The following is a 26027-nucleotide window of genomic DNA, read 5'->3' as shown; positions in this document are numbered from 1 at the left end:
GTTTTCTAAGTTTCTGCATCAAGGACCTTACTTGCTCCCTTCCTTCAGCAGGGCAATGGAGATCCGAATTCGATTCCTGAGGAAGATCAGCATGACGATGACCAACATTTCAATGATGCAGAGTATTATCACTTTAAACAGGAAAAAAATAATCAGGTCTATGATACATATTCATCCAAAAAACAAACTTTCTCTGCAAAAGTCATGGCTGGGCTTAAAATAATTTCGGTCAATTCTGACTTTGCATAAATTAAGCAGTACTACCTCTTTGATAATGCCAATATTAGAAATTCATTTTTAAAATTTCCAAGAAATGGTAAGAACTTAGGTTAAAACCTTTAGCTAGAATTTGAGCACCTCAAATGGACAGGCTTTATGTCCATTATGGAAACATTTGCCACCATTTGTAGAAATAAGAAAATAGGTATGGGAGAAGAAAGTGCTGCTTTCCATAGCTCTACTTCAGATGTTTTCACCTTTATTGAATAAGAAAATCAGTAGAGAAGACCTTTTTGGTTTATCTGCCCTGCTCACAATGCCTCTTAATCAATTGCCTGTGCAGACTGACAGGATGCCCCCCAACCACAGCTACCATTGGAATCAGAGTGAAAATCCAACCTAAGTTGACAAATAAGTCTTTCGGAATTAGAATTAAGGGAGTTTAGTTCACTCTTGAACTGAAGTCTATAAATATCTCAGACTGAGGGTTATATGAGTTTGAAGAACTATGTCAAATTCATCGTTATGGGGAGTCAATCTACAAAGAAAAAATAAAGCATATATGTACAAAGAAAGAAAGCAAGGAGAGATCTTCAGTTCTTTTTGGATTTACATTTACATTTTTTTTGGATCCAGGTAAACTTGAATGTCTGCCTGCCTTTCTGTTTTTGAGTTTGGTAAACACCTCTTGCCCCTACCCCCCATTACCCCCAGCCTGTTTCAATTTTCTTTTCTCTTCAGGTAGCTTGAATTTGCTTTTTGTTACTTGAGGTCAAATAGTCATAATTACTGTATTTTGTCAATTCTAGGACACACCTTTAATTGAGTAATAGCTTTTTAGGAAAATAAAAGAAACCCTTCATTAAATGTGTATTCAATGATAGTAAAATAAATCCTGATTTCAGAATATGTCCAAATTAAATTCCCATCTATGAAGGAATTCCTTCTATAATATCCTTGCAAGATAGTTATTTTGTTAATTATTGAACACTTCCAGTGATGGAAAGCTTATCATTTAATTCTCTTGTTATACCACTAAGGTTCTATATTGCATTACAGATCAGTTAATATCTCCAAGAAGTTAGAACTCAGTTAAACCAGAAGTATGGAAAGATCTTAGCAATGTATCGCTCTATATCTTCTTTAATTAACTATGTATTAATGTCTCTGAATGTCTCTGAAATCATTTTGCTTTTAAAATTTTAATATTATCCTTAACCAATTTGATAATTTGAATAAATACTCCAAATATGTAAATTTGTGATTCACTTGTTACTTCCAATTCTTATAATAGTTTAAATGTCTTTGTTATGAAAAAAAAAAAGATTTCTTGCTTTTTTTCCTTTTTAAAAAACAAATTTGAAAAACCAAACATTCATTTCTTTTTAAAAAATCTTCCTTGGATATCAGGTTAATGGCTACATATATTCACATCTAAACTGAAGGCAAAGAGTTCAATATCATTGTAAAGTACTGTTTTCTTAGATTATACAAATAAATTTCCCTCAATGACTTTTCCATTTACTGTAGCTAGTAGGATTATATAGACATTTTTACCTTTAATGACACTAGTGATAAATGTATTCAACAGGTTATACCAACCCAAGCTTTCCTGTAGATAAAAAGATACTTTCTAAATATTGCAATTTTAACAAAACCAGTTTTTAAAATTTACTCACTAAATGCAAACCATGTTTGTTTCAGTTGAAAGTAGATGGTGAAGTCAGACTGAATCCCAACGTCATATATAGTTAAATCAGAACTTGACTCTTTCTGAAGATTGTTGTATTCCGAGTAACAGTACCATATTCCTTGAAACAGAAAGGAAAATAGAATAATATAAAACGTTATTTTCTGAATTAGAAACTATATGCTTATCACACAGCTACAAGCACTTGATCAGCAGGCTCAAGATTTACACAGATTTATAATGCTCCTGTTTTTAAGATATTTTGCCTTTGGTATATTGAAATTTCAGCAATATCTCTCTCTCTTGCATTATTAATTTCTTGCTGTCTACTGGATCATTCTCCCAAATATGTAAGCATGGTGTTCTTTCTCCCTTCTTAAAGAATAAAACAAAAAAAAAAAAAACAAAGAAAAAAACCCCACTACTTTTGTGTTTGCCTTGGACTGGAAAGCCTGTATTTTACAAATGACACGCATATTCCTGAACATTTTAGTATACATTAAATATCAGGGATACAAAATTAAATAAGTCTGTCCTTTCTTAAGTCCTAATTGGCTTCAGTAACATCAACTGATCATGCCCTTTTTGAAATTCATCTCTTTAAAATATGGTCCTAGAAAACTTAAATCAATCAGTGTAGAAGAGAAAAAAAAGTTTAAGATTTACCACACATTGACGTTGTCAGTTCAAATGGTGAGATTTTTCTCTAAAACATACTCATCTCTTCGCTTTAACTAGTGTTTTTCAACACTCAGCAAGAGGTAGAGATATTTGTCACCAAACCTGTTACCTCCAAAAAATTGCTTTTAAAATATAAATAAAATAAAAAACAAATCATGGTTGTCTAAGAAGAAATGTAATTTGTGACTTTTCAGGTGAGATTTTTTGTTTGTTTGATTTTAATTTTAATTTTAATTTTCAGAATCTGCAATGTAATTTCACCAAGTTTTACAAGTAGAATATAATAATTCTTCCAATGGGTCAGAAATATGACTTACATTGCTCAAAATTATCTCTGACAGTGCTAAGATTTAACCTATTGAGTCAGTGTCAACAGAGATACAGTTCAAATTATTAACATAATATATAGTAAAATGGTTTGAAAAAAGTAAATTTGATCCCTATTTACAATTTTTAGGAAAGGTCTACTATAAAAATATTCTTTTTCCTCACATTTTTCTCTGCCATGATTATGTTAAAATATATAGAGAGTCTCTTCAAACATCAAGGGTTAAGAGCAATACATGCCACTATAGTTTAAGCATTCTTTAAATGGCCAATGTATTCTTTCAAGGTACTCTAAAAACTCAGAAGGACACTAAAAGACAAGTTTTCTTCTTGCATACTCTTTTAGGCCTATTTCCCCTCAAACTTTTTAAAACTAAATACTGTTATAACTGGTTTCTCTGAAATTTCATTTTCCATAATATAGACCTTAAGTTATTTTTCTTTTATTTGGAGCCACTGCTTCATTTTCAACTTATTGAGCAGGCAAGCAACTGCTTTTGGTTTCCATGGAAACTGGATTCCTGAGGTCGCCTTAGGCATTCTTGTTCCATCAATGTTTTGTTGTGTTGTGGGACCTAATGTCTTAGATGGGAAAGCACCAACTTTTGACCCCCTTCCCCCATCGGTGACCCAATTTCTTTTTCCTCATTGCAACAAAACCACCCAAAACAGCCATGTGTATTTTCTGTCTACAATTTCTCCCACTCTCTCTCCAATCCACTCTAACCAGGTTTTGGTCAATAACCTTGCTACATTGCTAAATGCAAGATCAATTCTCAGTTCTCATCTTACTAGATCTATCCACCTATTTGAAATAATTGATAATTTTCTTCTTTCTTCACTTGGCTTCTAGGATATCACCTGCTTTGGTTTTCCTCCTACTTGGACTGCTTTTGCTCAACTGTCTTTGCTGATCCCTTTTCTTCTCTCTGACCTCTTCATGTAGACAAGTGAGCCCCAGAGCTCAGTCCTTGGTTCACTTGTCTATATACACTATTCTCGGTGGGATTCATGAGAAGCTGCACAGTGGGGCATATAAAGAATACCTGAGGAGACCCAAATGCTTGGCTAGAAACTCATTAATAATGATGACAAGAGTAATAACAATAGCTCAACACATTTGGAATGCTTACTGTGTTCCAGGCACTGCTCTAAGAGCTTTATTTGCATTATTTCATTTGACCGATCTCACAACTTTCTGAGGAGACAGCATTCTTGTGTTGATGTTATGGATGAGAAGCTGGGTCTTATAATCATTAATAAACTTTTCCAGAGTTACCAGTTATATGTTATGGAGCTGAATTTAGAACCCAGGGTAATAGAGAAATTGGGGTTTTCAACTGCATTCTTACACTAATATGTTTACATCTCTTCTTTGAGAGACAGAGAAACAGGGGATTGTTACTTTTGGTTTCAGCTACCACAAAATTGGGGTGTTTATCCAAATCATATTATAGGGGAAATAATATTTTGAATAGAAACCTCTCAAACACTTATATATATTTTTCAGAAGACTGAAAGGAAGCTGCCATATGGTATACTGCTCCATGGCAGAGACTTTAATTCTTTATTTTATTGTTCATATTATATCTGGCTTGTACTATTCTTTGGGGAAATTGAGTAAGTGGTTAAATTTCAACCTTGAAATAAAGTAACTCCATCCAACTATTATAATTCAGAATACTTTATTCGAGAGGGTATGCCTCATTATGGAGTACTGACCAATTATTAAAAGGAAAGATAGTACCTAGATTAAAAGTACTACCTGGGTTGAAAGAAAAAAGTATAGCATATTTCTGTAACCATGTAGACATGGTCTTTAATCAGACAGAAAAGTAAAAGGAATAAAAACATTTGCCTAAAATATTTTTCATTAATCTAATTTTCCCTGTCTTAATACCCATGAGGCAGTAAGCCAAAGGTTGGTGGGGAATAGAGTGGAACATTTGTATAGCAATTTTTCAAGAAAAAGAGGAGTTAGAAGGACAAAATACTTAGAATTAAATAGATTTTCTCAATTTAACACTATTTTGGCAAAGAATAATTAAATAACTGCAAGTAAATGATTTCTGATAATGACAACTGAAAAGAAAAAGATTATTAAAATTTTTATGATTTAGAAGGTGCGATACCTACCATATCCTATAACTCCAAGCACACCCAATATGAAGATCCAGAAGAGGAGTCCGGCTGTGTATCTCAGGAGTATCAAAAATATCCAACTAAGGACCATTGCAATAACTAGGGCACTAGAAGAAAAAGTTCATAAAAAAATGTAGGGGTCAAATGTGCTGAATATAACATAAGGATAACTTAAAGATATCACTTTTTTCCTATTAAAAATGATTCTTAGATTATTTTATTTTACCCGACTACAGAACATTTGTAATTCTAAAAAGCATAAAAACAATGGTTTCTATTAAACTTTCATGTGAAAGAATGAGACAACCAAGGACTTTATTTTTGAGTCATCTGTATGTGCTTAGGTAAACTGAAATCTAGTTATTGTTGAAGGAAAAATACAATTCCTCCAACTTACAATTTTGGCCTATCTGCCATGGCTGCCAATTCCTTTTTTTTTTTTGTCTTCATGCCTACCTACTAGGTGATAAATTGAACAATATCACCATGATGAATTTATGCCGATCTATCTACCTAATCATTAATGGAAACCTTCGAGATAACTGTCAAGTGGTGTGAGTGAATATGTTTGAGAGGATTACAGCACACAGATGTGTAGTAGGGAATGAGTAGTAGGAGAAATTATTATAACGTATAACTTTTCAGGTAAGAATAGAAAAGCCAAAATGAAGACACATGGAAATTATCTGGAAACAGTGGGTCTTACAATAATGGAATCAGTTTCTATTGTCAGGTATACAATACAATTTATATAGAGATACATCCTAAACCACTGAAATTAATGACTGTTTAAGACAGCATCAAAAAGAGTAAAATTTCAAACTATTTAGTTTTTCAGCTCTAAAAACTACTCACTAGTATTTTACACATAATACCATTTTGACTCTATTAAGCACTTGATAGTGAAATATATATTATCTTACTCCCCTAGTGTTCCTTGAAACTACATTTTCTTTGCTCCTGTTATTTCCAGGTACCATACTAGGAGTTAGGAAAATAAAGACATATTAGGCATATGTTCCATCATAAAGGGTTTATGGCTTGTTAGGATAAAAGGGCCATGTAAATAAAATGCAAAATGGAAGGTACTGTATAGAAGTAGGTGACTGTGTAGATGTATAATTACACAAATACACACAAACATCATGGGTATGAGGAATGCAGAGGGCAAGGTAATTAGTTGCATTTGGGGAAGTCAGGAAAGATTTCATAAATGACATTAAAAGTGATTTTAAAAGATGAGGTGGAGTTTCAGGAGAATAAATAAGAGAGGTATATATTAGGAAAGAAAATAGACTGCAAAAACATGGGGGTTCGACAGCAATAGGGATGTGCTTATTATCTGAAGTGGTTAGAACATAGGGCTAATTAAGGAGCATGGGTGGACATGAGTCTGTGAAACTAAGTTGGGACAGGTTGTAAAGGATGTTTTAAGTATCTGAAGAAACTTTAATATTTTATTCTTTAATCACTAAGGAACCACAGATGGTTTTGAGAACAGGAGACAAGAGCCAAATAGTAATTATCACCCTAGATATGTCGAACATATTTACCTGTCCTAGCAGAGTGATAGCATTTTCCTGCATCTTTCCAAGAATACAAACCTTATGTCTGAAAATATTTAATCTCCTCCTCCTTTCATAAATTTTTTCAGCTCTTTTTAACTACAGTGACCTTTGAGGATGGTAATAATTATTATGTGTAGGAGAAGTGCTAAAAAATATGAATGATCCTTTGAAAGTCAAGGGAGGAGCAAATAAGAAAACAACAAGAGAAACAATACCAGGTTCATTGTAACTGTAATGAAAAGCACATATACTGCAGATACTGGCTCAAGTGACTTGAGGTCTATGTATAGAAGAGTACTTCTGTTAGTAACTTAATGAATACAATTAAAATGCTACATTCTTATAACTTTCTACTAACACTGGACATATTTACAAATATCTCTGCCCTATCCTCAATCCATCTGAACAAGAAAATGGCAGGATCTGATATTTGATCCAAACTTTTGCTTAAAAATAAGAACAGATCATTTGAAGAAAGACTTCTACAGACATAGAATCAGAATGGGGCTGGAGAAGAAACACCTGTAAGTTTCTACTTACATGAGAATCCAATACCAAGATGTTGAATAATCTTCGAACACTTTCATTCCTAATGACTTTGCTTCAATGATTTTACTGACACCACTGAGTTCAAAGAAGAAAAAAAATAATTATTTTTTACTACCACTAAACAGAAATATTCTTGTTATTATAAAAGGGATTTTGCAAGCTACTATTCAAAGCATGTTTTTGAAACCATCTATCGTTAGTGATTCTTTTTCTAGCCACGACAATACACATTGAATTGAAATGACAGTTTGGCAACTCTGCAAAAGTGGCTACAGTTGCACACAGAGCACATGGCTTCAGAAATGGTGAACATATCCTTTTTCAACACATACAACACACCCTCAGTATTGCTGAAACATGCTGTAAGAAATGAATTTACAAAGTCCATGGCATTGAGAATGAATATCACCTTTAATTTCCCTGAAACTTTCTAAAAAGTCTTTCTCTAGTACTCTGGCAGGTCTCTAGCAGAAAAGTATGATGGGGCACAGGAGGAAAAGTACACAAATCAATAAGGCCCAGTGTAATGAATCAAAGCAAACAAGCCTGTATAACTACAATCCATCCTGGTCAAGGAATAAAAAACATTGTCCTCCCTCGTGCCATGTGTCCCTCTCAATTACAGCATCTCTTTTCCCCTTAAGTAGTCACAATCCTGACTTTTGTATAAGAATTCTTTTTAGCTTTACCACTTAAATATGCATCATAGGGCACTTTAATTTAGTTCTGCATCATGACTTTAAAATGCTGTTTGACCTAAAGTAAGGGGGAAATGGAAAGGAGAAATGAGTTTATATGGCTACGAGTTTCTAAAAAAGAGTCTGGAGGCTGGCAGAAGGTTTGCCCTCATGCACAACTGAGCAGAGTCAGAGAGACAGATAAAGCAGATACAACCCCCAGATATTGGTTCCTTTGAGGGCTAAAGAGACCCATGGGAGTTATGGTCATGGCCGATGGGGTTAACTACCAGGGCAGATGGCCCCTCTTTGGAAATGGTGTTTATGTGTGATGAATCTGGACTCAGATGGGATCTCCCTTCATAAGACTTTCATGCTAATGTGCTGGAGGTGCAGTTAATGTTGGGGTTTAAGATATATTTAGGGGATTTGAATCTCTGGACTGACAATGTGATAGCCAGATCCTGAGCCTCAACAGACTCCAGCACCTACAATCTGATTTATTGGACTTACCACACTCAGCTAAGATGGAGGTGAAGAAGGACAACCACCACACCATGGAGCCTAGAGTGATTACAACTGAAAATGGGAGGATTGCATCCAGCATCCAGGTGGAATCTGAGCCTCCTCTTGACATAAAGGTGCAATGGACACAACCAATCCAGTGTCCACATAGAAGAGGTGGCATTGGATTGGGAAAAGTGGACATAATGGACAAAGGGTATGGGGAAAGGCAGGAAGAGATGAGAGGTGGAGGCGTCTTCGGGACATGGAGCTGCCCTGGATGGTGCTTCAGAGGTAATCACCGGACATTGTAAATCCTCACAGGGCCTACATGATGGAATAGAGGAGAGTATGGGCCATGATGTGAACCAATGTATATGAGGTGCAGAGGTGCCCAAAGATATACTTACCAAATCCAATGGATGTGTCATGATGATGGGAACGAGTGTTGTTGGGGGGGGGGAGAGGGGGGGTGGGGGGGTGGGGTTGAATGGGACCTCACATATATATTTTTTAGTGTAATATTATTACAAAGTCAATAAAAAATAAAAAAATTAAAAAAAAAATTTAGTTCTGCTTGATTTTGAATTTTATATTAATGGAATCATACTTGTATTATTATTTTGTGATATATTTCCTACAGCTTTAAATTTGTGAAATTCAACCATGTTGCTATTCTATTCTAAATAAGCAGGAACTGTCCTATTTTACCTAGACTGTTAGTCTTTCAAGAAAGAGAAATAAACTTTGAAAATACTTCATTTTTCATCTAATAGCTCAATTATGCAATGGTACTCTGTGCCTGTTTATGTTTGTGGATGTGTGTGTGTGTGTGCTTGGGGAAAACATTTTCCAATAATATATAGTTCTACAAAGTCTACCTCCAAGAGAAATAGTAAATTTACTGCATTATAATTAATACCTAAGAAATACTGAGACAACATTGTCATGTTTCATTTGTTTTACCTTTTGTTAACCCTCCTACCCTTAAAACATCTGGCAGTTTATTTAGTCATTCAAAAAATATGGTGCTTTTAAAAGCAGGGCTTTACAAAATATGTTCCTTCAAAAAGAAAATTATATAAATATCTTCCAATATGTATTTTGGTGTTGTTGACAATGAAGGATTTAACCACTTTGAAAAACATTGGGTACTATGCACTGTTCTTTTGAATTCATTCTGGTTTCTTATTTACATGCTTTTCTGGATGAATATATATCAAGTTCTCCAATCCACAGTGATACGAACATTCCATAATAACATATAATTCTTCTCCTACATAACCCTTAAACTAATGAGAGCTTTAGTCTTGGGCACAATAATAGGATGCACCAAAACTGAATATGGTAATGTAAACAAACATACTTTACAGCTGTCCTGAGTTCAATAACACTTCTATTCTTGCCACGTCCATCATCAAAATTTGTCCTATTTCCTATTGTCAAAGTGCCATTTCTAGTAGAAAAGTCAGGGAAACATCTCTGGAGAACTGTAAAAATAAATAAAAATTATGGCAGTCACTTTTGTACTTCTTCCATTAAGTTTTCTGTTATTTATAATAAAAGTTTTCTTAGACGATGTAAAAATTGCTCAATATAGATAGCTAATTTTCCCAATACTTGATGATCTGAAGATTTTCTAATGGTCCTAACACTAAAATAGAAAGCAAATATGATCAAAATTTGAAGATCCATTCTAAATTAGATTATATTAAAAATGGTATATTCACCAGTCATAAAAAAGATGCGTGACACACATTTAAAAATAACAACACTGACATATATCAGTGTTTAAAATATGTTTTATTAAACATTTTCATTAAAAAATTACATTCACTTGTAAGACTGGATGAGTTTAGTTTTGTTATTTACAGAAATCTTAGATACTCCCTGAGCAAAGACTAGAAAACTAAAGATTAGTGAATAATTCATTGGGAAATAAGAATGAGCTCAGACTTTAGGCTACTAAGACAAATGAACTGTTGGTTGTGAAGTCTTAGTAATTTCTCTCTTCCAGTGTTTTTTTTTTTCATGTGTTTATGAGAGGGTGTTGGAGATGGAAATTCTCAAGTTATCAAAAGAGGCCCACACTTTATAGACAAGCATAATTTCTGAGTAAAGCTAAATCACATTCAATCTTTTGTATGCTTATTTTGATTAGATAGAATTCTTTCCTCTTTAGAAATCTGTATTACTAAAACCATTAAAAATATTAAAATTCCAATTTTAAATGAACATGCTAGTGAAATCAGAAATTTTCATATTTTTCTTATAAGAAGTCTTATAGATTTGCATGGGTTCACATGGAGTTTAAACCTGAAAAAGTTAAAGCTGTTAAAACAGTTGATATAGGAAAAGAAATAGTCTTTATAAAGCCTTTCTTAAATGATCTCTTGTCCACCTACCTTCAGCTCTGTAGTGCTTACAATTCATATGGTTCTTTTAGTATCCTTCCTATCATTCTCCTGCTCTTTACTTCCCCTTTCTGGCAAATTTCTTAACACAGTAGCTTCTACCAACTGCTTCTACTCCTTATTCATCCAACCAGATTTCTGTCCCTGCCATGCCATTGAAATTGCCCTCCCAGTGATCCCAAATGATCTTCTAATTGCCAAAACCACCAAATACTTTTCAGCCTTCATCCTGCTTGAACCCATTACCTAGCAGAGTGATTGGCACAAAGTAGAACTCAGTAAATACCTGCTATTGAATATTAACTTTTCTGATCCTTTGACACCCTCAATCTTCTTGAAACTTTTCCCTTGATTTAATGTCAAGATTATCTCCTTCCCTCCTTCTGCTTTTCTGTATACCATTTCCCTTTCCACTCTTTAAATATGAATATTCCCACCTATAGGGTTCCCCAACCTCATTGTACATTTCTGGGCAATCTCATCCAATTTGTAAGCTTCAGTTATTAAATATGCTCATTACATATTTGGAAAACAGAAACCATGAAGAATGATACAAATCTATACATAGTTCTATCACTAACAGTGAACTATATAGACATTTTGGTGAATTTACTTCCAGTCTTTCTTCTACAAGAAATTTTTTTTGAGAGTCATAATTATACAGTTCTTACAGATTTTTATCTTGATTCTTTCTCTTAATACCCATTACTGAATTATTTCCTTCAATAAACTATTGACTGAATTTTATTATCTACAGAATATTCCATTAAGTATCATACTTGGTGAATCCCTGTTAGGGAAAATAAAAGTTGATTGCAAGGGTTACCTTTATGTTGCCCTCACTAGACTGTGAAGGTCTATGCCTTATACTTTTTTTTTTTTTTTTTTGTGGTACTGGGGCCAGGTATTGAACCTGGAATCTCATATGTGGGAAGCTGGCACTCAACCACTGGGGCACATTGGTTCTTGAGTTGGTTTTTCGTTTGTTTGCTTTTTTTTTTGTTTGAGGAGGCATCGGGGACTCCCGATGTGTGTAGGCATCAGGGACCTCCCATGTGGAAGTAGGCACTCAACTACTTGAGCCACATCTACTCCCCTGCTTTACACATTTTTGCATCACCAATGTTCATTTTTATATTGTGTGATTTAACCTAATTGTATGTGCAAGGGCAGAAACTATGTCTTATATGTTTATATTCTATTTTTGGTGATTAATGATTGATTTGCTTTTACTTTTTGCATAAAATTCGTAACATTTTCCTTGGCTACAGACACTTGTCCAGGATTTCCTCCTACATTGGAATAAATCCAAATAGACCTACTCCAAGATATCTACTGTTGAGAATGTCAAAGGCCAAATATAAAGAGAGGATTCTGAGAGCAGGAAGAGAAAAGCAATATATTACTTCAAAGGGAGCCCCAATAAGACTAAATGCTGATCTCTCATTGAAAACCATGGAGGTGAGATGGAAGTGGTATGATATATTTAAGATACTGAAAGAGAACTGCAAACCAAGGATTCTTTATCTGGCAAAACTATCTTTCAGAAATGGAGGCAAGTTTAGGCCTTCACAGACAGAAACTGAGAGAGTATGTTACCAAGATACCAGAGGTACAAGAAATATTAAAGGGTGTGTTACGTCTTGAAAGGAAAAGGAAAAGAGACTCTGCCTGGAGGAGAGTGTAGAAATGAAGAATATAACTAAGAGAAATGGAAAGGGTTAAAAGACAGACAATAATAAGATATGACAATAGAAAGCCAAGGAATAAAATGGTCAAAGTAAGTACCACCTTTACAGTAATAACACTGAATGTTAATGGATTGAACACCCCAGTTAAAAGACATAGACAGATAGAATGATAAGCCAATGTGGCAGTTTGATATTATTTATGAATTCCAAAATAGATATTGGATCATGTTCATAAACTGGTCAGTTCCTTTGGCATGATAACCCTTTTATTGTATTAGATTCAGCTGTTAAGATTAGGGCTCTGATCCAATCACGTCATTAGACTGTGACTCAGTGTTGAGTCCCTGCACCCTTGAGGATGCTCACATGGAAGTAAACACACAAAGAAGAACACAGAGGAAGAGAAGCTCATTACACAGGGCAGAGACCCCAGGAAGAGAGATGAGCCTGATAGTCTACAACTGACCTTGTGAAGAAAACTGAACAGCTGAGTCTGAAAAGAAGTGAGCCTGGGGAGATAGATGAGCTCTATGCCAGCCTACAGCTAAGATTGGAAGAAACTTGGGCCACAGAGCTTTAAGAGGAAGAAGGGAGGCTGAACTCTCACAGACATTGCCCACCATCTTGCTTAAACATGTGGCCAATGATTTTGGGTTAGAAAGTATCTCTTACAGTATCTTGAGTTGGACTTTTTAGGACCCTGTGACTGTAAGCTTCTACCCCAAATAAATACCCTTTGTAAAAGCCAACCGAGTTCTTTTTTTTTTTTTAAAGATTTATTTATTTATTTCTCTCCCCTTCCCCACCCCCACGCCAGTTGTCTGTTCTCTGTGTCTATTTGCTGCGTCTTCTTCTTTGTTCACTTCTATTGTTGTCAGTGGCATGGGAATCTGTGTTTCTTTTTGTTGCATCATCTCGTTGTGTCAGCTCTCCGTGTGGGCAATGCCATTCTTGGGCAGGCTGCACTTTCTTTCACACTGGGCAGCTCTCCTTATGGGGTGCACTCCTTGCGTGTGGGTCTCCCCTACGTGGGGGACACCCCTGCGTGGCAGGGCACTCCTTGCGCACATCAGCACTGCACGTGGGCCAGCTCCACACAGGTCAAGGAGGCCCAGGGTTGGAACCGTGGGCCTCCCATGTGGTAGACAGACACCCTAGCCATTGGGCCAAGTCCTCTTCCTCAATCGAGTTCTGATACTTTGCATCAACACCTCTTTGGCTGACTAATACAGTCAACTATTTGTTGTCTACAGGAGACTCACCTTAGATGCAAGGACACAATCAGGCTGAAAGTAAAAGATTGGAAAAAGATAGTACACCCATATAGTAATGATAAAGGAGGTGGAGCAGTGATATTAATATCAGATAAAATAGATTTTAAATGCAAAACTCTTATAAGAGATGAAGAAGAGTACTATCTATTAATAAGAGAGTTAATTCACTAAGAAGAAATAATAATAAATATTTATGTACCTAACATAGGTGCCTCCAAATAGATGAGACACATATAGGCATATAGGCAAACCTGAAGGAAGAGAGTGTAAACTATAATCCACAGTTAGTGGCTTCACATGCTTCAATATGTGATCCTCAATTGTAACAAATGTACCACACTAATGAAGGATGTTGTTAATGTGGGAGAGTGTGGGAGGGAGAGGGAGTGGGGCATATGGGAATCCCCTATATTTTTCATGTAACATTTATGTAATCTAAAGTTTCTTTAAAAAAAAAAACTGAAGGAAGAAATATATGTCTCTATAATAATAGTTGGAGATTTCAAGACACCACTGTCAGCATTATATAGACTACCTGGAAAAAGAATAAATAAGGATACTGAGAGCTTCAATAATATGATAAAGGAACTATATCTAATAGACATTTATTGAATATTACAACCCAAAACAGCAGGATATACATTCTTCTCAAGTGCTCATGGATTTTTCTCCAGGATAGACCATACACTGGGACCTAAGTCAATCTCAATAAATTTATAAGCATTGAAATTATACAAAACACTTTCTCTGATCATAATGGAATAAAGTTAGAAATTAATGACTGGCAGAAAAAAGTGAAAATTCACAAATATATGGGGATTAAATAATACACTCAAATAATCAGGGGGGTGGCAAAGAAGAAATTGCAAGAGAAATCAGTTAATACCTCAAGACAAATGAAAACAAAACACAACATATTAAAATATATGGGATATAGCAAATTTACAGCCCTCAATACTTATATTAAAAAAAAAAGACAGAGCAAAAATCAAAGGCCTAACTGCACACGTGGAGGAACTAGAAAAACAACAGTGAACCAATTCCAAAGTGAGCAGAAGGAAAGAAATAATAAACATTAGAGCAGAAATAAATGAAATGGAGAGTAAAAAGCCAACAGAGAAAATCAACAGAACTAAAAGTTGGTTCTTCGAGAAGAGCAATAAAATTGATAAACCCTTAGCTAGATTAACAAAGGAAAAAAGAGAGAAGATGTAAATATAAAATCAGAAATGAGAAGAGGAACAATACTACTGACTCAGCAGAAAGAAAAGAGACCACAAGAACCACTATGAACCACTATATGCCAACGAACTGGAGAATATTGATGAAATGGACAAATTCCTGGAAACACGCAAACAAATCACACTGACCTTAGAAGAAACAGAAGACTTCAACAAAAAAGCACAAGTAAAGTAATTGAAAAAGTCATTAAAAGCCTTTTCCAAAATGAAAAGTTCAGGACCAGATGGCTTCAAAGGTGAATTCTACCAATCATTTTAAAAAAAACAAACACCAATCTTGCTCAAACTCTTCCAAAAAATAATACAGGAAGGAATGCTACCAAACTCATTTTACGAAGCTAACATCACCCTAATATCGAAGTCAAATAAAGATATTACAAAGAAAAAAGAAAAAGAAAATTACAGATGAATTCTCCAATGAACATAGATGCAAAATCCTTAAGAAAACACTTACTAACTGAATAAAAAAATGCATAAAAATAATTATACATCATGACCAAGTGGACTTTATACCAGATGTGCAAGGGTGGTTCAACATAAGAAAATCAATTAGTGTAATACACTACATTAATAAATTGAAAAAGAATCACATGATCATCTCGATAAATGCAGAGAAAGCATTTGACAAAATACATCATTTCCTGATAAAAATACTCCAAAAGATAGGAATAGAAGGAAAGTTTCTCAATATGATGAAGAGTATATGTGAAAAACCTACAGCTAATTTTGTACTCAGTGGTGAAAGACTGACAGCATTCCCACTGAAATTGGGAACAAGATGAGGATGCCCACTCATTCCACTGTTATTCAATATGGTGCTAGAACTTCTAAATAGAGCAATTAGGCAAGAAAAAGAAACAAAAGGCACCCATATAGGAAAGGAAAAAGGAAAACTTTTGATAGTTGCTGTTTTATGATCCTATATTTAGAAAACCATGAAAAATCTATAACAAAACTATTAGAACTCATACATGACTCCAGCAAAGTGGTGGGATACAAGACTGATATGCAAAAATCAATAGTGTTTCTACAGACTACTAATGACCATTCTGAAGAGGAAGTCAGAACAAAAATTCCACTTAAAATAGGGACTAAAAAATAAAATATTTAGGAATAAACTTAACCAAGGACATGAAGCATCTGATTTCAGAAAACTATAAAGCATTGCTAAAAGAAAGCAAGATGACCTAAATAAATGGAAGAATATACCATGTTCATGGGTTCATCATGATGTTAATTCAACCCAAACTGATCAATTGATTTAATGCAATCCTATTAAAAATTCCAATATTCTTCTTTGTAGACCTTGAAAAGCCAATTATCAAATTTATCTGAAATGATAAGGGTCACTCAATAGCCAAAATGTCTTTAAAAAGAAGAAAGAAGTTGGAGGACTTTCACTTCCTGACTTTAAAGCATATTATCTAGCTACAGTGGTAAAAACAAAATGGTACTGGCATAAAGGTAACAGATTGACCAATGGAATTGAATAAAGAATTCAGAAATAGATCCTGACAGCTAAGGTCAAGTGATTTTTGCCAAGGCTTTCAAACCCACTCAACTTGGTCAGAACAACCTATTCAATAAACAGTGCTTGGAAAACTGGATATCTATATCTCAAAGAAAGAAAGAGGACCCCTATCTCACAACTTATATAAAAATTAATTCAAAATGGATCTATAGGACCTAAATTTAAAAAAAAAACAAACTAGAACCATAAACCTTCTAGAAGAAATGTAGGGAAACATCTTCAAGATCTTGTGATTTTTGGTCCTTACACCAAAGCCTGAGGAACAAAAGAAAAAAAAATAGATAAATGGGAGCGCCTTTAAACTAAACACTTTGGTATTTCAAGCAATTTTGTTAAGAAGGTGAAAAGGCAGCCAATTCAATGGTAAAAAATGTCTTAGGAAACCACATTTCTGACAAGGGTTTGATTTCCATGTTATATAAAGAGATCACACAACCTAATGACAAAATGATGTGCAACCCAAATAAGTGGCCTAAAGACTTGAAAAGACATTTTACCAAAATGGAAACACAACTGGCCAAAAGACACATGAATAGATGCTCAACATCATTAGCTGTTAGCAGAATACAGACCAAAACTACAAGATATCATCTCACACCATACAGAATGTTCATTATTTTTTCAAAAAAGAGAAAACCATAAGTGCTAGAGAGGATGTGGAGAAAGAGGAACACTCCACTGTTGGTGAGAGTGTAAAATGGTGCAGCCTCTGTGGAAGATGATTTGGCAGTTGCTCAGGAAACTAAATATAGAACTGCCATATAATCTGGCAATCCTATTACTAGGAATATATTCAGAAGAATTGAGAGCAAGGATGCAAACATATTTGCACATCAATGTTCACAGCACCATTCACAATTGCTAAAAGATGGAAACAACCCAAGTGTCTGTCAACAGCTGCATGGATAAACAAGATGCAGCATATATACACAATGGAATACTATTTAGCTGTAAGAAGAAATCTATTGGGGAAGCACATGACAACTGGAGGAATGCTGAGGACATTATGTTGAGTGAAATAAGCCAGACACAAAAGGATGAACATTGTATGGCCTCACTGATATGAACAAATACAATGAGCAGACTTAAGGAGTTGGACTGTGAAATGTAGGTTGGTAGGAGACGGAATGTGGGTTAAGAAGGGGAATATGATGCTGGATGTATGTAGAATGTTTAACAAGGTCAATTGTAAATATGTGATAGTAGATGGACTTGATGGTAACACATTATAATTAATGTAACAAACACCGTTGATTTATGGCTGTGAGTGAAGCTGAAAGGAATAATCTAGAGAGGTTAATTTTAGCTGGCGGACACCTGGAAAATAACATAGGAAATGGATAACAGTGATTTTGGCACTAGATGAGGACCATGGTTAACACTATGAATACAGGAATGTTCTTCTACTACAAGGTGTTAAGAATGTGGTGATACATGGGAAACATAAAACTAATAAAATTTATAGACTATAGTTAACAATAATATTGTAGTGTTTTTCATAGGTTTTTTTTTTTGTAGCAAGAGCAAAGAAGGTATATTAATGCTAAAGGTAAAAAATGAATATTGGGTTTGGTATAGTGAGATATACATATGATTAAGCATTTTTTATCTTCTTCATTTTTTTCATTAATAAGGAGTCCTTGATTATGTCATTTTACTAACCTTTGTTCATCTGGGTATCTTTCTGAACACTGGAAGAGCAATTGAGCTTGCTGCTCAATTAGATGAGATAAAAGTGTCTGGGCAGAACTTTTTTACAAGTAATGCTTCTATAATTTGTTGAGCTGTCTTTTGTCTGTTATTTAATTTTTTTTTTTTTTTTTTTTTTTAAAGATTTATTTATTTATTTAATCCCCCCCCCCCCCTTGTCTGTTCTTGGTGTCTATTTGTTGCGTCTTGTTTCTTTGTCTGCTTTTGTTTCTTTGTCCGCTTCTGTTGTCGTCAGGCACAGGAAGTGTGGGCGGCGCCATTCCTGGGCAGGCTGCTCTTTCTTTTCACGCTGGGCGGCTTTTCCTCAGGGGCGCACTCCTTGCGCGTGGGGCTCCCCCACGCAGGGGACACCCTTGCGTGGCACGGCACTCCTTGCGCGCATCAGCACTGCGCATGGCCAGCTCCACACGGGTCAAGGAGGCCCGGGGTTTGAACCGCGGACCTCCCATATGGTAGACGGACGCCCTAACCACTGGGCCAAAGTCCGTTTCCCTGTTATTTAATTTTTTGTAATGCTTCTATAATTTGTTGAGCTGTCTTTTGTCTGTTATTTAATTATTTGATTTTGAGATAAAGTTTGGATTAAAAAAGACAAAGGGTATAGAGAAGTATGATTTCTGACTGACATGTGGTCTCTTTTTTCTTTCTTTAAAGCCTCCTTCTTTTTGAGGATTTGTTTGTTTCATTTGTTGGGTTGTGAGTTTTTGGGGGCACATAATTTTAAAGAGGAGGATGCAGCAGTGAAACAGCAGAGAAAATGGATGTTTCATTTAATTAAAGAAGCCCACTGTACTATACATCAAAACGTGATGGCCATTTAAATAAACTGCTTGAAAATGGAAACAAATGACTTAAACTGGAACACAAGCAAAATATAAACATGGGCATATGTAAATATTTCCTCCTAACTTCTTTTACCCTGAATTGCTTAACTTTAAATAATATTTAGGTTTCACAGCTTCTTTTGGAGAAGAGAATTGAATGCTAAGCTTTTCAGTCATGAATGTACTGGGTTTCCCATTGTCATCCCTCATGCTTTTGTTATAAAATCAATTAACCTTGCTGTTAAACAGTTGTTACACTTCTATACTTCATTTGTGCAAATAGGACCAGGGGAAGTTAAAGGTTACTTGATAGGAGGGGTTTCCCTTCAATCCCCATGATGGGCTTAATGAGCCTGAGACCCTGACGATCAGAGCCAGCCTCGGGCCTTGCTGATAACTGATTGCCCTCTGATGAAGTCAGGGCTTCCTAGGTCTCTTCAGTCCACTTCAGGCCTCTCCTTGTTTGATACCATCACTTCTTGCCAGGGATTTGGAGACACAATTCACAGAGTTTGGCAGACAGAATGTGAAAGGCAAAAGAAGCATCATCTGCCATTCAAGTTCATGCTACTCTGACAGCTGTGGGATCAAGGAGACTGGAGACACCTATGCTGCCTCCCATTCATCTCCTGGATCCACAGTGTATTGAGATGCCAACCCATGCACTGTGCCCTTTTGAGGCAGCGCTGCCCCACAGTGATGGAAAGAGGTTTCCACTCTTTCTTTGCTATTTAATGGAATGCTCACTTTGAGGTTTTATTGTTACTTCACCCTGAGTACCCATTGACTTATTAATATCCCATAATTTCGAACATTCACTATCATGATATCCACTGGGAATTTCTACCAATCTACTGTAAGAAGCCAAGCAACATCCTCATGAGAAAGGGGCATGGACTACAAATTGCCTGAAACAATCAATCTGCTGTTGAAAGCTTTTGAGGATTGCCAAGTCAGATTGTGTCTTTACTAAGAATTGAGTAATTTCTTTATATATTATGGATATTAAACCATTATTGGATATGTGGTTTTCAAATATTTTCTCTCATTGTGTAAGTTGTCATTTTACTTTCATGATAAAGTATGTTGAGGTACAAGTTCTTAATTTTGATTAAGTCCCATTTTCTACTTTTTATTTTGTTGCTTTTGCTTTGGGTGTAAAGTCTAAGAAACCATTGCCTAACACAAAGTACTGAAGGTGCTTTCCTATGTTTTCTTATAAGAGTTTGATATTTCTGGTTCATACATTTAGTTCTTTGATCCATTTTATTAATAGTTGATTTCTGTATAAAGTGTGAGGTAGGAGTCCTTTTTTCTTCTTTTTTTGCAAATGGAGATCTAGTTTTCCCAGAACCATTTGTTGAAGGGTTATTCTTTTCCAATGAAGAGGACTCTGCCGCCTTGTAAAAAATCAGTTGGGGGAAGTGGATGTGGCTCAACTGACTGGGCTCCCGTTTAGCATATGGGAGGCCCTGGGTTTGCTTCCCAGGGCCTCCTTGTAAAGGCAAGCTGGCCTGCACCCACAGAGAGCTAATGGCCCGTGCCTGTGGAGAGCTGGCGCAGCAAGATGATGCAACAAAGGGAGACAAGCAGACACAGAAGAATGTGCGGCGAATGGACACAGAGAGCAGACAGCAAGCAAGTGGCAAGGGGGGCAGATAAATAAATAAAATAATAAAAAATAAATCCTTAAAAAAATAAAGTTGGCCATAAATTTAAGGGTTAATTTCTGAGCTCTCAATTTGATTACATTGGTCTTTATATCTGTCATTGTGCTGGCTATGCTGATTTGATTATTGTGGCTTTGTAATAAGTTTTAAGATCAGGAAGTGAGAATCCTCCAACTTCATTCTTTTTCAAGATGGCTTTAGCTACTTAGGGTTCCTTAACCTTCCATATAAATTTGATGATTGGTTTTTCCATTTCTGCAAATAAGGTTGCTGGATTGTTTACTGGGATTGTGTTAAATATGTAAATTGCTTTGGATAGTATATTAGTCAGCTAAAGGGGTACTGATGCAAAATACCAAAAATTGGTTGGTTTTTATAAAGGGTACTTATTTGGGATAGGAGCTTACAGATACTAGGCCATAAAGCATACGTTACTTCCCTCACCAAAGTCTATTTTCATGTGTTGAAACAAGATGGCTGCTGACATCTGCAAGGGTTCAGGCTACCTGGGTTCCTCCCTTCCTGGGGCTTTCTTCCCTCTCCTCTGTGTGCTTACTTCCTGGGCTCCATCTTAAGGCTTCAGTATTAAACTCCAACATCAAAAACCTTCAACTCTGTCCTTTGCCATGCCTTTTATCAACACCCTAATAACTTGGCCCAGACAAAGCCCTAATCATAACTTAATCAAGTCCAGGTACAGATGAGATTACAAACATAATCCAATATCTATTTTTGGAATTCATAATCATATCAAACTGCTACAGGTAGGATTGATATTTTAATGATATTTAGTCTTGATATCCATGAACACAGAATGTATTTCCATTTATTTAGCTCTTTTGTTATTTCTTTTATCAATGTTTTATAGTTCTCTGTGTACAAGTCCTTTACATTCTTGGTTAGATTTTTTCCCTAGATATTTGATTCTTCTGGTGCTATTGTGAATAGAATTTTGTTCTTGAATTCTTTTTCCAGTTGTTCATTGCATGTGTATATAATCATTTGTGATTTTGGGGTACTGATCTTGTACCCAGCCACTTTGTTGAATTCATTTATTAACTCTAGAAGTTTCGTTGTGGATTTTTCAGGATTTTCTGCATACAGGAGCATGTCATCCACAAATAGGGAAATTTTACTTTTTCATTTTCAATTTGGATGCCTTTTTTCCTTTTCCCTGCTCAACTGCTCTGGCAAGAACTTTCAGTACAATGTTGAATAACAGTGGTGACGGTGGGCATCCTTTTCTTGTTCCTGATCTTAGAGAAAAAGGTTTCAGTCTTTCACAATGTTAACTCTGGGTTTTTCATACATGCCCTTTATCATGTTGATGAAGTTTCCTTCTATTCCTAGTGTTCTAAGTGTTTTCATTAAGAAGTGGTGCTAGATTTTGTCAAATGCCTTTTCTGCATTGAGTGATCTTGTGGTTTTTCCTTCATTCTGTTTAATGTGCTATATTACATTAATTGATATTCTTTTGTGTTCTCCCCTCTTCAATTTTTTTAGAAGAGTTTGAGCAGAATTGGGGTTAAGTCTTCTTGGAATGTTTGGTAGAACTCCTCCATGAAGCCATGTGTTCCTGGGCTTTCCTTTGTTAGGGTGGGTTTGATTACTGATTCAATCTCTTTACTAGTAATTGGATTATTAAGATCTTCTATGTCTTCTTGAGTCAATGCAGGTAATTTGTATATTTCTAAGAATTTTTCATTTCATGTAGGTTACCTAATTTATTGGCATACAGTTCATAGTATCCCCTTACAGTTGTTTTTACTTAAGTGGGTTAGTAATAATGTCCCCATTTTCATTTCTGGTATTTGTTATTTGTATTCTCTCTCTTTATGTCTCTGTTAGTCTAGCTAAAGGCTTGTCAATTTTATTGATCTTTTCAAAAAAACAACTGAGGTTTTGTTTGATTCTTATGTTTTTTCCTCTATTTCATTGATCTCCAATCTTTGTTATTTGTTTTCTTCTACTTGCTTTGGGTTTAGTTTGCTCTTCTTTATCTAGTTATTCTAGTTTTGAGGTTAGGTCTCTGTTTTGAAATGTTTCTTCTTTTTAAATGTAGATTTAGAGCTATAAATTTCCCCTCAGAACTGCCTTCACTAAGTTCCACAAGTATTAGTACGGTGTATTTTCATGTCATTCACCTCAAGTTTCCTAATTTTGCTTGTGATTTCCTCTTGAACTCACTGGTTGTTTATAAGTGTGTTGTTTAATTTCCATATATTTCCGAATTTTCCATTTCTCCCTGTTATTGATTTCTAGCTTCATTCCATTGTCATCAGAGAATATACATTGTATGACTTAACTATTTTTAAATTTGGAATTAGTTTTGTGATCTAACAGATGGTCTATCCTAGAGAATAATCCAAGTGCATTCAAGAATGTATATTCTGTTTTTACTGGGTGAAGAGTTCTATATATATCTGTTATGTCTGATTGGTTTAGAGTATCATTCAAGTCTTCTATTTCTCGTCTGGAGTCAAGAGGATTTGGTTTATGTTTGGCTGATTATCTCTGGCACCTTGGGCCAGTAAGAGGACATCCCTTGACTTTAATTTCCTCATTGTGAATTAAGAGACTTGAATTAAATACTTTCTTGGTAGAGTCTGCATTTCTAAGGCAAAATAATAACCACTTACAAGGTCTGCTTGGATAAATTGCTGTTGGACAATCTTCAGTCAGTAAAATTTCTTTGAGAGACTAAAATGGAAAGAAAAGTGTGTTAACATTTCAAAGGCTATATGATGACTACCCTTATTCTCAATAATAAAAATTTGTTCTTCAAAAAAATTTAATTCCATAATGATCACATTATTCCAAATTACCTCCCCTAATAATAATTGTAAGATTAGTACACATATGTGTAACAAATGCTCTTAAATGTCCTAACTATAATTCAATGGAATCAATAAAAATAAAACCAGACCTGCTGAAACTAAGACACACCTTTGAAGATGTGTACCTTTATTTTAGCCATATCCTAAGTCTCTAATCTGTCAACATTTCTGGAAAAACACTTCTAACTTAGGAGCCATAAATATTATTCCCTCCTAAATCTCAAACGTGGGTAGAGTTTGGGATTTTGAAATGCATGATTATCAAACTGGGTTTGGAGGTAAAACTCTGTTTGTTACTAAGTATAATGGGGCTTCATTACCACACGAATAAAATGGTGACTACAAACAACAGTAGTTCCTGGCTCTTGACAGCAAACAAATCCATCCAAGTAGAGAATTTGTCAGTGTCAGGAAATAGTTGAAGCTAAATTTATCACTCTTCCATAAGACCCCACATTGACAAAATGATATGCTATAAGTGGTGCATGTATTTTTGTGAGTATACGGTGCATGTATTTTAACCGAATATTACCTTTAGTAATCCCTAAAAGATTTGGGAGCTTGTCCAGTTACAAATGCTCATGTTAAAACTGAGAGTGAAACAAAATTTAAATTATTCTCTAGTTTTAAAAGCTTAAGCACACATACCTTCCCAGGTTTATCAAAACCGTTCTTGCAGAACTGTTTGTAGTATTCCCAGGAGGTTTTGTTTTTTTTGGTGTTAATTTGCATTTCCGTGTAGGTTGAAAATTTTTCTGGGCAGTGGGAGACACAGACCTATAAAGGAAAGGAACTGAATTGAGGTGAACAAACGAAGGAAGTATCCATAAAATTAGACTTTTAAATTATGCACCACAAAAGGAGAAAAGCACTGTTTTCCATCTAAAAAACTTAAATCTTCTAATCTTACTATAAAAGATGAAATTCCTTGTACTATTTACTAGCTCTTCCCCTTGCCCTTTGATGTTGATGTTGCATTAAAACAATCAGATGCTGTACAGTGATGCACTTATTTTCAACTTTTGATTTGAAATCACTGTAGACATACTTACAGTTGTGAGAAATAATAGAGAAATCCTATGTATATTTTACTTAGTTTCTCCCAAAGGTAATAACTTGCATAACTATAATAACTAGGGAATTAACATTAATACAATCCAGTGGTCTTTTTCAAATTTCACCAGTTTCATATGCACTTATTTGTGTGTGTGTGTATTTCATTCATTTTTGCAATTTTATGACATGTAGGTTCATGAGATCACCACCACAGGACAGTGACGGACTTTTAATAACATATTTTCTTATGGTTTTCTGAATTAGTAGATAAATGTATAATCTAAAATTTATTTTTGCTGTATAGTTTATGCACATACAGTTAGATTCTTGCTTTCTATCCTGAATATATACAAAATTCTTATGAAAATGCTTTTAACATTTCGGTATTTTATGTCACTACTTATCAGTGTCAGTGAATTCTCAACAATTCAAAAAACATAATTGGGGTTTTATCATCATAAGAAACTAACAGAATTAGGGCTATTTGCTGAACTGAATCACTAGTATAGTCTTTTACCAATGCCAGTCAGATGTGAGGAGAGAGGTCATCTATGCAATTATTTTACACTAACAAAATGTGGGGGCCTATCAGTGCCAAACTACATCATTGTGCTAGTCCACAGAGTCACCTTGGAGTGACCGAAATCCAAACAGTAACTCCACAGAGAGAAAACAGAATCCTGGAAGACACACTTTATTGGTTTTGCTTTTATAAAAATAAAAACAAAGAAAGGCCATATGAAGTCATGAGAGCTGCAGTCAATCCTTGCACATTCTCTCTTCCACTTTTGGTTCTTCAGTCTTGACTTGGTTTCTCTCTCTACTGTCCTTTAGAAACTATTCTCTCTGACTTGGTTCCAGCTCATTCCTTGGTTGCAGTTAGACAACACACTACTGCTGAAGTAACTTCTCTTTTCCATCTTTTGGGTCATGTTACAGCTGATATTTTGTGTCAACTCCATAGCTAAATTAGTAGGTAAATAACTAGACAGATGCCTCAAGTTTCACAGTTAATACTGACATCTAGTAGCAGCAGTCCATATTTCTTCTAGAAACTCTGACAAGATGAACAACCCATCTCCAGATTCACACTTCATAAAAATATGTATTTTCTCTTTATCTGTCATTCACACACATAAACGCAGGTACGCACAATCATATACACATACTCACTGATCTCAAGGGATAGCTTTCAACAAAAGCTGAATAACTGTGTAAGGCCCTTCATAGCATCCAACATGCCCACATTTTGGGGAAGAAGGCTAAGGTGCAAATGCCAAAAGTCTACCCTGATTGAAGCTAAAATGAAAGTTCATCAATATATTAGAAGATGCCTCACAGACATTTAGACCTTGATAAATTACTTCTTTGCTTTTCTGACAGATAACTAGTTCCCCAATTAGACATCTTTAAGGGAATTTA

The 26027-nt window shown here is 35.2% G+C and overlaps 1 protein-coding gene across 7 annotated transcripts in view; it reads right to left on the bottom strand.

The window, feature by feature from the left end:
- Nucleotides 1-26027, bottom strand: part of SLC44A5 (solute carrier family 44 member 5) — a 398293-nt gene that overhangs the window by 21172 nt on the left and 351094 nt on the right. For all 7 annotated transcript variants that reach the window (XM_004482913.3, XM_058303353.1, XM_058303355.1 and 4 more), the window contains 7 exons: nucleotides 24198-24326; nucleotides 23352-23412; nucleotides 9724-9847; nucleotides 7168-7251; nucleotides 5054-5166; nucleotides 1899-2030; nucleotides 32-131 (listed from right to left, as the gene is read on the bottom strand). In XM_004482913.3, coding sequence (XP_004482970.1) covers nucleotides 32-131; nucleotides 1899-2030; nucleotides 5054-5166; nucleotides 7168-7251; nucleotides 9724-9847; nucleotides 23352-23412; nucleotides 24198-24326 — 743 coding nt within the window. The remainder of the gene's footprint in view (nucleotides 1-31; nucleotides 132-1898; nucleotides 2031-5053; nucleotides 5167-7167; nucleotides 7252-9723; nucleotides 9848-23351; nucleotides 23413-24197; nucleotides 24327-26027) is intronic.

The sequence above is a fragment of the Dasypus novemcinctus genome, chromosome 9 (assembly GCF_030445035.2).
Source record: "Dasypus novemcinctus isolate mDasNov1 chromosome 9, mDasNov1.1.hap2, whole genome shotgun sequence".
Taxonomy (NCBI): domain Eukaryota; kingdom Metazoa; phylum Chordata; class Mammalia; order Cingulata; family Dasypodidae; genus Dasypus; species Dasypus novemcinctus.
The sequence above is the reverse complement of the archived record's forward strand: the minus strand, read 5'-3'. Positions and strand labels throughout refer to the sequence as shown.